Below are 14123 nucleotides of genomic sequence, written 5' to 3' on the forward strand. Positions count from 1 at the left end.
GCCAAAACTAGTGACTACTTCCGCCCTTACTCGGTATTGGACATTATTGTATGTCCACCCGAGATCACGGCGGTTCATAGGCACAGCAAGATGAACAAGGAAATAGATTTTAAGTGAAACCCGATTGAAAATATGAGGATATAAATTAATGTATGCTGCCATGGAGGCACCAGGAAAAAAAAAAAAAAAAAAAAGTTTCCTTTTCTCCCCTTTTCCCATTTGTTTATTAGGAGAATTGCAGATACGAAGAAGGTTTCAAGTTTCTCCTGTAGGGAGTTCAACCTTCTTGGTCCACCTTCTCCAAAAGGTATGCAAGAGGTTCAGTGTCTGAAAAGGACTGCTATTCTACCTGCATCTACTACTGTCCCTAAAAAGACTAATCAGAAATTTATTATTCCCAAATCGACAATGCCCCTTGCATTACAAACCACCCCCGCATATGCATTGTCTTTAGAAAAACCCTTGCAAGAAGGCAAAGAGCTTCTAAAAAAATTTGGGGTTTGCTTCAAAATGCTGTGCTTCCTTGGAACCACTATGCTAAAGACTGTAAGGCTACCATTAGGTAAATCGAGTGCAACAGTAATGATCACGTGCAAGCACTTTCAATTTCATGACCATCCTATTCTGTCCACAAGTAATCCTTCAGAGGCAAAGCATTGCAGGGATAGCACAGACCAAACAGTGCCTCACCCTCCAGTTTGCTCTACATGTACAGATGTTTGGAGACAAATCCTGTGCAAAAGTATGCTTAGTTTGTGTATATTCCATGGGTCAATGTAAAAAAGCTGTAACACTGTATACTATTCCAGATGATCAGAGTGCGGGTCTCTTGCAACATCAATACTTTTTGACTTGATAAAATAACCAAAGATGCAATATCAAACACTCTTGGCACCAGTGCCGGAAATGACAGATGTTTCAGGCAAGAGCCACTTGTGTTGTAGTAGCAAGGCTGAATGGCAGTGTAGAAATATCATTTCCCAATCTCAAGTGCAACCAGATTTCAAACCGCAGAGAGAAGATCCTTCTGATGGACTGCCTGGCATCCAGACTGAATGTCTCCACCAAACCGTGCATTCTGCCCTTCAAACCCTACCAGCAGGATGATGAGAATACTAGCCCTTTACCCAGAGCATCATATGCAGACAAGATCCCTGGTCTCCTCCATGAGCCAACATTAGTGGGTAGAAAGCAAGCCCATAGTCTGGTCCACAAGCTCCTGTCCCAGCTGGGTGTGTAACAATCCCTACGCTTGCAGCTTCATCTCACTTGGGAGTCATAGCTGAAAACATCCCAGCTTGACAGAAATGCCAATATTCTCCTGCTTTTTGGCAGAGACATCCCCAAGGATACACAAGGCTCATCAACAAATCGACAAGCTACATGACACCATATGCCCAAAGCTTAGACCCAGGCTTGGTCATCATAGGCAACATTTGTCTGGATAATATCAGGAGCTCTTCTACAGTTTCTTCTTTCAAGACAAGTTTCCTGCCAAATAGCCACATTTGTTTCAAGTAGTGCCCACATACTTTAACTACCATGTCAAAGAAAGACTTTGTAAAAGTTCTTCACTCAAGGTGATAAAGCCTTTCATTTCTGGGACGATAATATTGGTACCACATTGTTTGATGCATCAACTAAAAGCGATCAGCCAGCAACCACTGTCGAAGACAAGAGTTGCTACAAACTATAGAGGAGATTTACTAAAAACCAGTGCACACAGAATCTGATGCAGCTGTACATAGTAACAAGCTTCTAACTTCAGCTTGTTCAATTAAGCTTTGACAATAAAACATAAAGGGCTCATTGGTTACTATACACAGCTGCACCAGATTCTGTGTGCACCAGTTTTTTGTAAATCTTCCCCTATGCGTTCTGTACTACTACCATTTCATGCCTCAAAAGAAACTACCAAATAATGTTTGGCTTGCAGAAGCATCATTTACTTCCTTTACCACACACCCTGAAGCGAGAAGAGTTGGGAAAAAAAACCCCACACACAACACACGACTTTATGCAGAAGGGGTTTATGAGAAATCATGCTGAACCTGCATCGCCACTCACGTACCTCCCATGCTTTGGAGTGTACTATTCGCATAATCCATATCAGATCAGGGTGATCTTTGAATCAAATGCTTAATATGAAGGCATTTCCCCTCAGCAATATCCTTCTCACTGTGTTTAACCACTTCAACTCCGGAAGGTTTTACCCCCTTAATGACTGGGCCATTTTTATGCGATGCGGCATTGCGTTGCTTTAACTGACAATTGCACGGTCGTGCGATGCTGTACCCAAATCAAATTATTTTTTTTTTTCCACAAATCAAGCCTTCTTTTGAGGGTATTCGATCGCCTCTGCGGTTTTATTTTTGAGCTTAAAAAAAAAAAATATTATATATATATATATATATATATATATATATATATATATATATATATATATATATATATATATATATAAAACAAAAAACAAAAACAACCACACTATCTGTATGAATATCAAAAATTAAAGAAGGAAAGAAAAAAAAAAAAAAATTTATAATATATATTATATATATATATATATATATATATATATATATATATATATATATATATATATATATATATATATATATATATAATTTTTTTTTTTTATCAATTTAGGCCAAAGTATATTTTGATTGGTTTGCCCAAAAGGTATAGCATCTACAAACTATGGGATACATTTATGGACTTTTTATTGTTTTTACTGGTAATGGCGGTGATCAGCAATTTTTAGCGGGTCTGACATTGTGACGGACAAATCTGACACCAAGTGACACTTTTTGGGGATAGGTGGCACCAATACAGTGTTCGATGCTTAAAAAAAAAAAAAAATGCACTGTTACTGTATAAATGACACTGGCAGGGAAGGAGTTATCACTAGGGGGACCAAGGGGTTAAGTGTGCTCCTAGAGAGTGCTTTCTAACTGTGTGGGCAGTGGATGCACTAGATGGAAAGAGATCTTTGTTTCAGCTTAGCTGAAACACAAGAGCTCTCTCTTCCTCTGTGACAGAGCAGCAGTCTGCCTTTTTTAAATAGGAGGACCGCCGCTCTGTCATTCCATCGAACGATCGGTGGGTCCTGGCGGCCATTGCGGCCCCTGGACCTGCTGATTGGCTGTGTCCAATGACGGCGCTCTGACAGCACGCATGCCCCTGAGAACCCGTGCACAAAATCACGTACCAGTATGTGATTTTGCACAGCCGGGCCGCCCTGCCGCAGTATATGCGATGGGTGGTCCATAAGTGGTTAATCTCAACAACAATCTTATAGGTTTTGCTCTTTCAAACAAGAGCCAGTTGCTGTTATGGCGGGCATTCAAGCAGGTTCCAATGGTATCACAAGAATGATGAACCCATCACAATTCACATGGATTCTACAATTGAATTTGTTTATCCTGAGTCTAATAAGGAATTCCAGAGGTGTGAAAGGTTTATGCTATTAGCTCTGAAGTCAAAGACGAAGCGGAGTTCTCCCAGTTTTGAATGCTTTTCCAAGTGCCCTTCTATTGTACAAGCTATTACATGACTTCTCCATGTTGCTCATCAATCTGCCAACTCTACTGGAGTACGATAAAGTGTGTCGTGGATGGGACCGAGATCGCGTATGGCCGCATTCTAGAGAGCTCCAGCGGACCCTGAGGCAATCCGCCATCTGTAAAGCCCAGCAACCTGGGACTGAACATCACAATCACCCCCAACATCCCGCACCTCCCTAGGAATGCCTAAAGGCAAAATTGGGGCCCCAGCACCGCCAAAAATGGATAATTTCTTTAAACAGCTAGGCCACGGTCTCCAACAAAATGGCGGCGGCCGGGAGCCGCGTCCCGCACCAGACATCCCAACAGACCAGACAGTGGACACCAGGGGACATACTCCAGCATCTGAAGCCCACCAAGTGGACAGCGGGGACTCCTCCAGGAGCACATCACTATCCCTCAGGAGCCCGGTCAAGTCCAAGCCATGCACTGATTCGCCTGTGAAGCATACCTTGCAAATGGAGGCGAGTGCTACTGACACTACAGGCCTCTACAGGCACACCAGCTACAGACCCCTTTCTGGACTTCCCCACGCAGGATCAACCAACATCTGACACCATCTTAAAGGGGATGCTTCTGTCTTTCTGTGCATCCCTGCAGAGTGATATATTGAACTATGTGTATCAGTGTAAATCGGACATTGTACATCTGGGGGACAGGATAGACAGAGTGGAAGACTCCATTAGCAACTGTATCACCTCCTTTAACACCGTGATTGACACAAGCCGCCCATAAAAATGAAATATCCTGGCTGAAAGATAAAATGGCTGACTTAGAGGACCGTTCCAGAAGGCACATAAAAATACGGGGCACTTCTGAAACGATTCTGCAACCGCAGCTGCCTTGCTGCGTTCTGACTTATTTCTAGCACTTGCGTCTGACCTCTTAGCCCTCCACTTGGCCATTGATAGAATTCACAGGCTGCCCAGAATTCACAGGCTGTCCAGACCGCCCTCTATTTCGGACACCCCCAGAGATGCATTACTCAGGGTGCACTTTCATCAAACCGATACTATCAGCAATTATGGCCCTTTACTTTAATCCCTCTGCCCAAGTTAATACTTCGGGTATGTTATCTAGACCGTTTAAAATCACGAATGGGACGCTCCAGGGCTACCCATTATCACCGACCATATTCAACTTAATGATTGAACCTTTGTCAGAGGCGATTAGATCAAAGACATCCAGGGGTTCCAAATAGATGCCATAAAAATTAAACCCATTTGCGGATATCATCATGTTCTTATCTAATCCAAAGTTCTTTCTTCCCACAGCATACCGCACACTAAATTACTTTGGGAACGTGTTCTTCTACAAGGTCAACACCTCAAAATCTCTAATTTTAGACTTAGGCTTGGACAAAGGCACAAACCCTTCAGAAACTTTAGCCCTTCACTTGGAAAAACGATGGGGTTCCCTATTTGGGTATTACGCTCACACCCTCTATATCATCCAAAATCCTGACAAACAAAATCTCTTCACTCCAAAATACTGACAGAACCAAACCACATATCGAAGCATGAAATATCCTGGTTTGGCAGAATTGCCGCACCCAAGATGTTCATAATTCCTCAAATACTATATCTCTTCCTATTGCCAAACACCATCTCCTAATGAAGACCATCAAGTCGTACAGATGGAAAGGGAATAGCGCTCGCTGCCCTTACTCTACGCTAAAATCGGGGCATTGAACATTTATAAGACATCCTATTAGACAACACACCCATGTCACTGGAAGCCATGACAACTAAATACTCACTGCCTCCCCAGGACCAAATTTACAAGTATGAGAATCTTACATTTTCTCCGAACCCACGGCATACCTACACATGATCTCTACGCTGACTTGTGGGCCTTCCTCATGTCCAAACAACCCAGACACAAGCCCATGTCTCGATTATATAACATCTTAAATGGCAAAACCCACTTTACCAAAACCAAAGCCATTATCAAAATGGGTAGGGGATCCTAACAGGATGTTCAACCCCCCCCCCCCCCCAAGATTGGCAACTTGCCCTGAAATTAGCAGATCGAGCCTTACACTTTACTAGCCACAAAGAAACGTCCATTAAAATCACAACCCGATGATATTACACCCCATATTGATTATCCAAAATATCACCTTGCTACTCCCCCCTATGCTGGCAGGGATGCAGACGGATAGGAACACTCTACCACTGCCTATGGTCTTGCCCTAACCTCGCTAGCCTCTGGAATCAATTCTTTAAATTGGTGAGCTCCAGTACAGGTCTATTACTCAAACCAGACCCTGCACTAGCAATACTGGCCTGTGCATGGATAAAATACCTCCAGACCTTAAAATAGTCACCGCACACATTCTCCTGACAACCCGCCTTCTAATACTTATAAACCGGAAGTCCACAACCACTCCCAACCGATCCGATGTAATCAACAACATTAACCAAAAACTGTGTTCTTGAGCATGTGTTAGCTATGTCTAGGATGACACTCACGAAACATACAACTGCATGGTCCACCTGTGATTTAAACTAACTGAATACATAGAACGAAGAAGCTACTAACCAGGGTCGCCTATGGTAAATTTGGCAATTATGGCAATAATGACACCAATGCGACACTAGAGGAGAGGGCATTAGGACTGGGGGCCCCTGTGGAGGCGGTAAGGCCCCAGGTACAGGATGGTCCCATTGGGGTGCCTGGGGCCGGGCCGCTCCTGGGGGGGGGGGAATCCCCACACCCTGACATGCACAATTTGTTCATATGGTACTCAGTCCTCCCTCACTATCCTCTGCGCCATAATACTCACCTACAAAAGCGACTGTTCCTCTGTGCATCTGTAGTCCCAACTAGTGATGGACTAACATCAGCCGGAGCGGTTCACAAACATTATCCGCAAACTTTCCCAAATGTTCGCCAACCGCAAGTTTGCAGCGGGCCCCATTGACTTTAATGGCAGGCGAACTTTAAAAACCTTTAGGTCATATTTGCAGCCCCAAAATACTTATTAGCTGTGCACAAATAGTCCCACAACATGGACACTGACATAACAGAAGTATTGCTATTGAAAATGTTGCCCTAAAAAATCTCACAAAAAAAATATTTTTTCTAAATCAGCCAGAACTGACAGCAGCCGGTAAATACATGTCAAAACATATAGGGTCCATTCACACGTCTGTAAAATGGGTCCGCATCTGTTCCACAATTTGGCGGAACGTTTACAGACCCATTGATTTTCAATTCCACTCTGAAAAATTAGGCACAGGATAAAGAAATAAGTGTCGCCCATTCCAGGCCCCAAAAATTAGCCCACATGCATTTACCTGACAGCTAAGAACGTTGAATTCTGTGGCTGAAGGTACATTAGGCATTCACAGGAAAAATTATTGTCGGCCATGAATGGCCCCAAAAATTAGGCATTGAATGGACATGAAATGCCTTTTATTCTGCTGTATTTACCGAAGACAAGAACCATGAATTGTGGGTGGATGGCAGTCTGGTGGATATTTGTGGCCTGTCATGGGAAATTGTAATCAAACATGGTCTACTGGTCACATGTGTTAAATTCCTCTGAGATCCATGACTCATTCATTTTTATAAATGTGAGGTAGTCACTGTCATGAGCTGGGTGAGTGCGCTTATCGGTCACGATCCACCCTGCTGTGCTGAACGTCCTTTCGGACAGGACACTGGACGGGGGGCAAGCCAACAGTTCCATTGCAAATTGTGCAAGCTCTGGCCAGAGGTAAAGTCTTTCCACCCAGTAGTCCAGGGGTTCATCACTCCTCAGAGCGTCCACATTGGCCGTTAACCCAATGTAGTCGGACACCTGTCAGTCTAGGCATTTCCGGATGCTGGATCCAGAGTACAGCTGTAGATGGGTCGGCTGAAAGAATGATCTCATATCTGAAGTGACCAACACATCTTCAAACCGCCCTCTTCTAGCAGGCACTGTTGGATTGCTACCCGCAACTGTCTCTCTGCGAGTGGAAATTCCTCTGCCAGCACACGCAAAAGCAGAATGCAGCATTTCTCGAAGCATGGCCTGGAAATGCTGCATTCTGACTGCCCTCTGATGGTGGCAACATTTCCATCATTTTTTGTTTGTACCGGGTGACTAAGTACGTTGCCACCCAGTACTGGTCCTTGCCCTTTATGCTTTTTATACGGAGGTCCCCCTTAACACTGGAGCATGAAGGCCCCCATTCGCACTAAACTGGAAGCGGTGTAGTGGCCTGGCTCCAGCTCATCATCCAGGATAATGTCATCCTTGTTCTCCTCCCCCCATCTTCGGACAACACCAGGGATCCCAGACAGGTTTAAAGCATGCTCTTCTTGCTCCTCCTCCTCCTCCTCCTCCCCCCCGGCACCATCCTCCTCATCAGACTCCTGTTGACTTGTCTCAGATGGAGTAGCACCCCCTGGGAATTCATCCAACATTCCTCATCTTTCTGCTCCTCGTTTAAGCAAAAAAAGATCAAGCGATGTGTTTCAATATGAAGTGTACCCACAAGAGATGGATACAAAAAAAAAAAAACTTTAAAGGATAGCCCACTCTGCAAATTGAACCCAATGATTCATCACAATAATACTTCAAGATGGAGATCATATAGGGAAGTCCAATCTATTCAATGAGGAACAGAATCTTATTTATTGTTTAGGCCATCACATCACTGTACTGCTGATTCGACATCACCATGAACAAGTTCAGCACCTTGCCAATGTTTTCATTGGAAGAAGAACCTTTGCAACCCTCAAGGTTGTGGGTAACTAGCAAGCCCAACCTACAAGTGGGCAACAGTCCTCCAAAAAGAAAAGAATGCCAACTGAAACCATTAGCCTATGGGTCTCAATACAAAGACTGTAGCAAAGTCAGGATGGAAAGTAGAGGTTAGGGTAATTGGGAAAGGAACAGTGCGACTACTTCAGGCCAATCAGCAAGCTGGTGCTGCATTTGCCAAAGAAAGAGGATTGGTCTTCTAAAGCAACAACTTGATATAAAGGAAGGTAAGAAGGACTGGTGCATGTTGCTGCCTTCTCCACTGAAGATGCACTCAAAATGGTCGGATGTCCAGTGGAGGCTGGTGCTCCAAATTTTTTTGGGGGGCGCAAACAGAAAAATGTAAGGCATTGCTTTGCGGCAAAAAAGGCGGCAACAAATTGCATGACTGAGGTCACAAAAGTATAGTGTGCCCCCTTTCAATGCAGAGTGACCACAGCTTGCCCCCTGCCAATGCAGAGCCACCACAGCGTGCCCCCTGCAATGCAGAGTGACCACAGCGTGCTCCCTTCAGTATAGAGTGACCAGCGTGCAGAGAGACCAGTGCACTTACCTGATGCAGCAGCAGCTTCTCCTCAGTCCTCTTTGGCCAATGGCAAAGGTTCGCCTTTCGGCCAATCAGGAAACGGGTCTCGGACCCGCTTCCTGATTGGCCAGGAAGAGGATCCGTGTGACAATAGTGAATATTAATTCGCTATTGTCACAATGGGTGGGCTCAGGGCGCACCACTCTGCGTCCCGGGTCCACCCTTTTCTGAAGCCTATTAGAGCCTCTGGCTCTAATAACGTGCTTCAGAAGAAAAAAAAAAAAAAAAAAACCCATTGAACTCCATGTGTCCGGTGCCCTGCAAGTAAATTAGGGGGCTGGATGCATGGATGGGGGGCCGCCACTGCTTATGTGCCATCTAAAGCCTTGTACACACGGTCAGATTATTGGACACATTTTTAGCCATTTTTTGTCGCATGTTAGTCTCATATCGACGATGAAGAGGTTACTTTCATAGGAAAATGCTTTTATGACAGAATTTTACTTCAGAAGCAATGTCATGTGTTGAATTGTTTTGGATGTATTCTTTTGTTTCCGAGCATGCATAGTCTTGCGCTTACGATTTTGTTCGGGTGGAAACTGTACTAAATTAAATGAAAAATCAAACATTGTGTTCACATACAATATTTTATAGCCTGCACATCCAGTTTCTGTTGTCTGAAAATTCGTAATCGGCTGTCAAAAGCACCATACTAATGATCTGAAAATCGTCAGATCATTAGTCGGACTAAATTTTACTTCCGATTTTTTGATCGTGTGTATGGGCCTTTACAGACACCAATAGCGACTTTGTTAGGGTTTGCTTTATTATTCTTTTTCTCACCTTTCAGGTGTTCCCAGACCAGAGTCTTCACTGAATGTTTGGACTTGATCCTCAATGGTTTACTATTTGAAGTCAGATTTTGATGGGGAGTACCATGCCTTGTTTGTCATTAAGTAATTTTGTCCCCACCTCAAACTAGAGAAAGCTCTCTCTTAAGGCCCGTACACACGTGCAGATCGGCCGATTTTCGGCTTGTTAGTATGGTGCTTCCGACAGCCGACCGCGCACTTTCGGCCGAACAGAATCTGTCGTGCAAGCATTAAAATTTTTGTATGTCAACACCAGAACGGCCGATTGTTCGCCAGTCAGTACAGATTTCGGCCGACAGACAGCAGATTTGCAAGACTGGGCATGCTCAGAAAAGAAAAAAGACAAGGAAAGTGAACCATCACATGACATCACTTCTGCAGTCGGCTGTTGTTGGCCGACAAAATTAGTGTGCAGTCTTTTGCAGTTTTCAACAGACACGACAGCCCTGGACAAAAGATGGCCGATCGTTCGGCCGACGATCGGTACGTGTATACGGGGCATTAGGGGCATAACTACATGGGGCACAATTGTAATCTGGCCTCCCTGTACACATTAATAGGAGGGGAGGCGGCATATAGAGGAAACGATTCCCTCCATTTTCCTCCCTGCAGCCACTGAAAGCCTGCTTCTCCTCCTCTCCCTCCTGCAGGAGGAAAATGGAGGGAATAAGTTCCTGTATATGTGGCTGCCCCTTCTATCCAGCTTCTTTCTGCTGCCAGCCACTGTGTCCTTAACCGATGAGTCATCATCAACTGTCAGCTGGCTTCCTCCAAAGCAGCTGAAATGTAAATCAAAAATTCCAGGGGAAAAAAAAAGCAGTGTGGTTGTGTAGATCTGCACAAGTTTGTGATTTAAAACTACGACCGTATGTTACAGCTATCTTGCCACAACTGGATGTTATAGAGATCATTAGTTTGGAGAAGGAGGAGAACAGTCACCTACCTTTTTGTTTCATGAATTGCGCTCTCAGATTTTGAGCCTCTTCGCAAATCCTCTCTTCAATGCTTCGCCTCCCCATTCCAAAATTTCTCAAGGTCATTATAGCAAAGCGTCTCATTGTTTTCCACCTTTCTTCATTAGTTGTGACAATCCCTAGATCATTGTAGGAGAGTATTTGACTACAAACTGCAATAGACACAAGCTTACAAAATCTGGTTAAGTGAACATTACAGGTACTGCGCATGAGCTGGAACATATCTATATATGGCCTTGGGAAACCACCAGATTCTGGCTCTCTTTCTTGAAATTTTAAAGAAAAAAAAGCAGACACCCAGAAAGACACAGTTAAAGCAAACTGGTCACCCAACTTAGGCCTAAACTTAATAAAAATAAATAAAAAAACTGCAAAATATTGTAAAAACAGTCCTCCAATGTGCCAGCCTAGTTCTCAGAAACCAATAAAGGGACACTGTGCAAATATAAAAAAAAGTATTTTGTGCAATATTAGGTGATGTGTACTTTCTTCCCAGAATGTTTTCTGTGTATTCACCATGTGAGATGTAATCACTCCACACTCACCAGATATTGGTGACTGCCTTACTTTACAGTGAGGACAGTCAACTAGGCTTGCAGGTCTCTTATTGGGGAGGGGGGGGGGGGAGGGAACCGATCCCACCTGGATGTCCTCTGCTGACTCTCACCATTCCAGATTCCCTCCTGGTATGGTCCAAACAATTCTTCCAAAGCGGGTTGTTATGCAGGAAAGAAAACAAATAGAGAGGTGGCTTTGAAAGAATTGCTGGGACCATACTAGGAGGTAATCTAGACCGGTGAGAGTCAGCAGAAGACATCCAGGCATGATAGGTCCCCCCAATAAGAGACCTGCAAGCCCAGTTGATTGTCCTCGCTGTAAAGTAAGGCAGTCACCAATATCTGGTGAGTGTGGAGATCTGGTGATAGTGGAGATCTGGTGAGTGTGGAGTGATTACATCTCACGTGGTGAATACACAGAAAACATTCTGGGAAGAAAGCACACATCACCCAATATTGCACAAAAGACTTATATTTTCACAGTGTCACTTTGTTTCTGAGAACTAGGTTGGCACATTGACTTTTTTTTACAATAGTTAAAAATATTATCCACTAGTGCATGGAAGCGCTGCCTGTATATTTATATAGACGTACCTACTTGGATGGATAGACAGTGGCTGCACATTGTAATAATTGAAATGCATACCTAGGCGCGGGTGTTCAGTTTATTTAAAAAAAAAAAAACTGTAGCTATGGCTGCAAAACTCAACTTAAAGATGTTGAATAACACCCTGCAGAAGAGGACAGGTTGGTAGTACAGGGTGTTAGAGGGGTGGTGAAATAATCAGGTCTCTGCATTAGGGTCCACCCACCATCAAATAATTAGTAACTACTAACTAGGAGGAAGGGGAGAGCATAGGGAGCTAGCATATGTACAGCCCTGTAATGTTAGATTTCCAGGGGGAGATAAAACTCCAGCCCAGCCATCTGTTTTTACTGGCCCCCCATGTGAAAAAGCCCTTTCACTGAAGAAGGAAAACAGGGCACACCTATACAAAAAAAACATAACATGAAAAATCCATGTAGTAAGAATACCCAGAGGAGGGGGGGAAAAAAAGCCAATACCTTAGTACTGCACTGTTGAATTGCTACACCTGTAGCCACCATAGTTCCAATTAGTACCCACACATTTTGGATATACATTAGATTTTATATATATATATATATATATATATATATATATATATATATATATATATATATTTTTTTTTTTCTTTTTTTTAATGTTTTTAATATATATAAACAAAAAAAAAAAAAATTATATATATATATATATATATATATATATATATATATATATATAAATAAAACATTTCAAAAAAAAAAAAAAAAATGAGCAGTCTTTTATAATTCATTTTACATTTTCAAGATTTCAGCGATGGGCATGTAAAGTTTGCATGAATTTGGGTTTAATGAGCAATGTGCAGTTTTTTGGGTGTGTTCATATTCTGAGTTATTAACAAAAAACTATAATGGGAGAAGCCTTATGATTTATGGATATTCATTACAACATGCATTTCCTTCCAAAAGCCTATTAAGTACACATGCTTCCCCCAATCAAGACTACACAGAATGTATGAGCACTGTGGTACCCTCCATGAAGCATGCTCCGTTAGATAGTTTATCATAGTTTACTTACCGTAATTTTTGAATAACATAGTGAGCACCTCAAAATCTCCTCTGTTGCTGAACACATCACTGTGGTCTTCCAATGCCTCCTTCACCGCATCATATCCAACCAGCACAACCAGAGGAATGTGGGTCAGGTAGCAGGTGTACACAGGTCCATAGGTCTCACTTAACTGTATGTCATGGTAGAATATGTTATGCCCAGAATGAAAGAGCAGTAGTTAAAAAGAGTGCTGGTAAACATTCCTCCCTCTCCAAGTAATAATGGATATACAATGAAATATTACCTTTACAAAGCCTTTGGGCATTTCTGTGAGGCTCAGTTGCATTAAATTTCCCAGCAGAGGCAGAGGGGTTGGACCTGGAGGGAGATTACTGTGCTTTATCCTTCTCCACCATGGCACAAGGTAAAGTAGAATGACTACAGTAGCCAGCAGCAGTGTTGTCCCTATTCCCAGCACCATCCTGATGGTAACTAGCTCAAGCAAGGGTCCGTCTGAGTGCTATTTACCTGTTTGTATATGAACTTTGAACTCTGGCAGCTTCTTGGCTGCAAATGTGTGTGATATAAAACATGGAAGTGGGATTAGGTATTGGAGCTGTTCACAATTGCTATGGGGCCTGGTTCTGGGAAGGGGCCCAACTCATGAATTTGTTGAAGAAACTTAAACATAAAAAAATCAATGTCCATGTACAGATAGCACAGATCCCATAATGTATCGCTATCCCTGATTCTAAGGATAGTCTAAAGCCCCGTACACACGTACCGATCGTCGGCCGAACGATCGGCCGTCTTTTGTCCCCGGGCTGTCGTGTCTGTTGAAAAGTGCAAAAGACTGCACAAGAATTTTGTCCGCCGACTACAGCCGACTGCAGAAGTGATGTCATGTGATGGTTAACTTTCCCTGTGTTTTTTCTTTTCTGAGCATGCCCAGTCTTGCAAATCTGCTGTCTGTCGACCGAATTCTGTATTGACTTGCGAACAATCGGCCGTTCTGGTGTCGGCATACTAAAATTTTAATGCTTGCAAGACAGATTCTTTTCGGCCGAAAGTGCGCTGTCGGCTGTCGGAAGCATCATACTAACAAGCCGAAAATCGGCCGATCGTTCGGCGGCCGAACATTTTCAGCCGACAATCTGCACGTGTGTACGGGCCTTTATTTCTAAAGGCCCGTACACACGTACCGATCGTCGTCATACAAACGTTCGTCTTTTCTCCCCGGGATGTCGATGTCTGTTG

At 43.3% G+C, this 14123-nt stretch overlaps 1 protein-coding gene across 1 annotated transcript in view; it reads right to left on the reverse strand.

Moving 5' to 3' along the window:
- The window catches only part of LOC309559493 (cytochrome P450 2C8-like), a 67479-nt gene extending 54126 nt beyond the window's left edge, over positions 1-13353 (reverse strand). Inside the window, exons 1-3 of the mRNA XM_082262767.1 lie at positions 13171-13353; positions 12894-13056; positions 10667-10816 (exon numbers count right to left, since the gene is read on the reverse strand). Coding sequence (XP_082118893.1) covers positions 10667-10816; positions 12894-13056; positions 13171-13347 — 490 coding nt within the window. The 5' untranslated portion in view covers positions 13348-13353. The remainder of the gene's footprint in view (positions 1-10666; positions 10817-12893; positions 13057-13170) is intronic.
- Positions 13354-14123: the final 770 nt, after the last annotated feature.

Source organism: Pelophylax lessonae (genome assembly GCF_965119305.1).
Source record: "Pelophylax lessonae genome assembly, chromosome: 7".
Classification (NCBI taxonomy): Eukaryota; Metazoa; Chordata; class Amphibia; order Anura; family Ranidae; genus Pelophylax; species Pelophylax lessonae.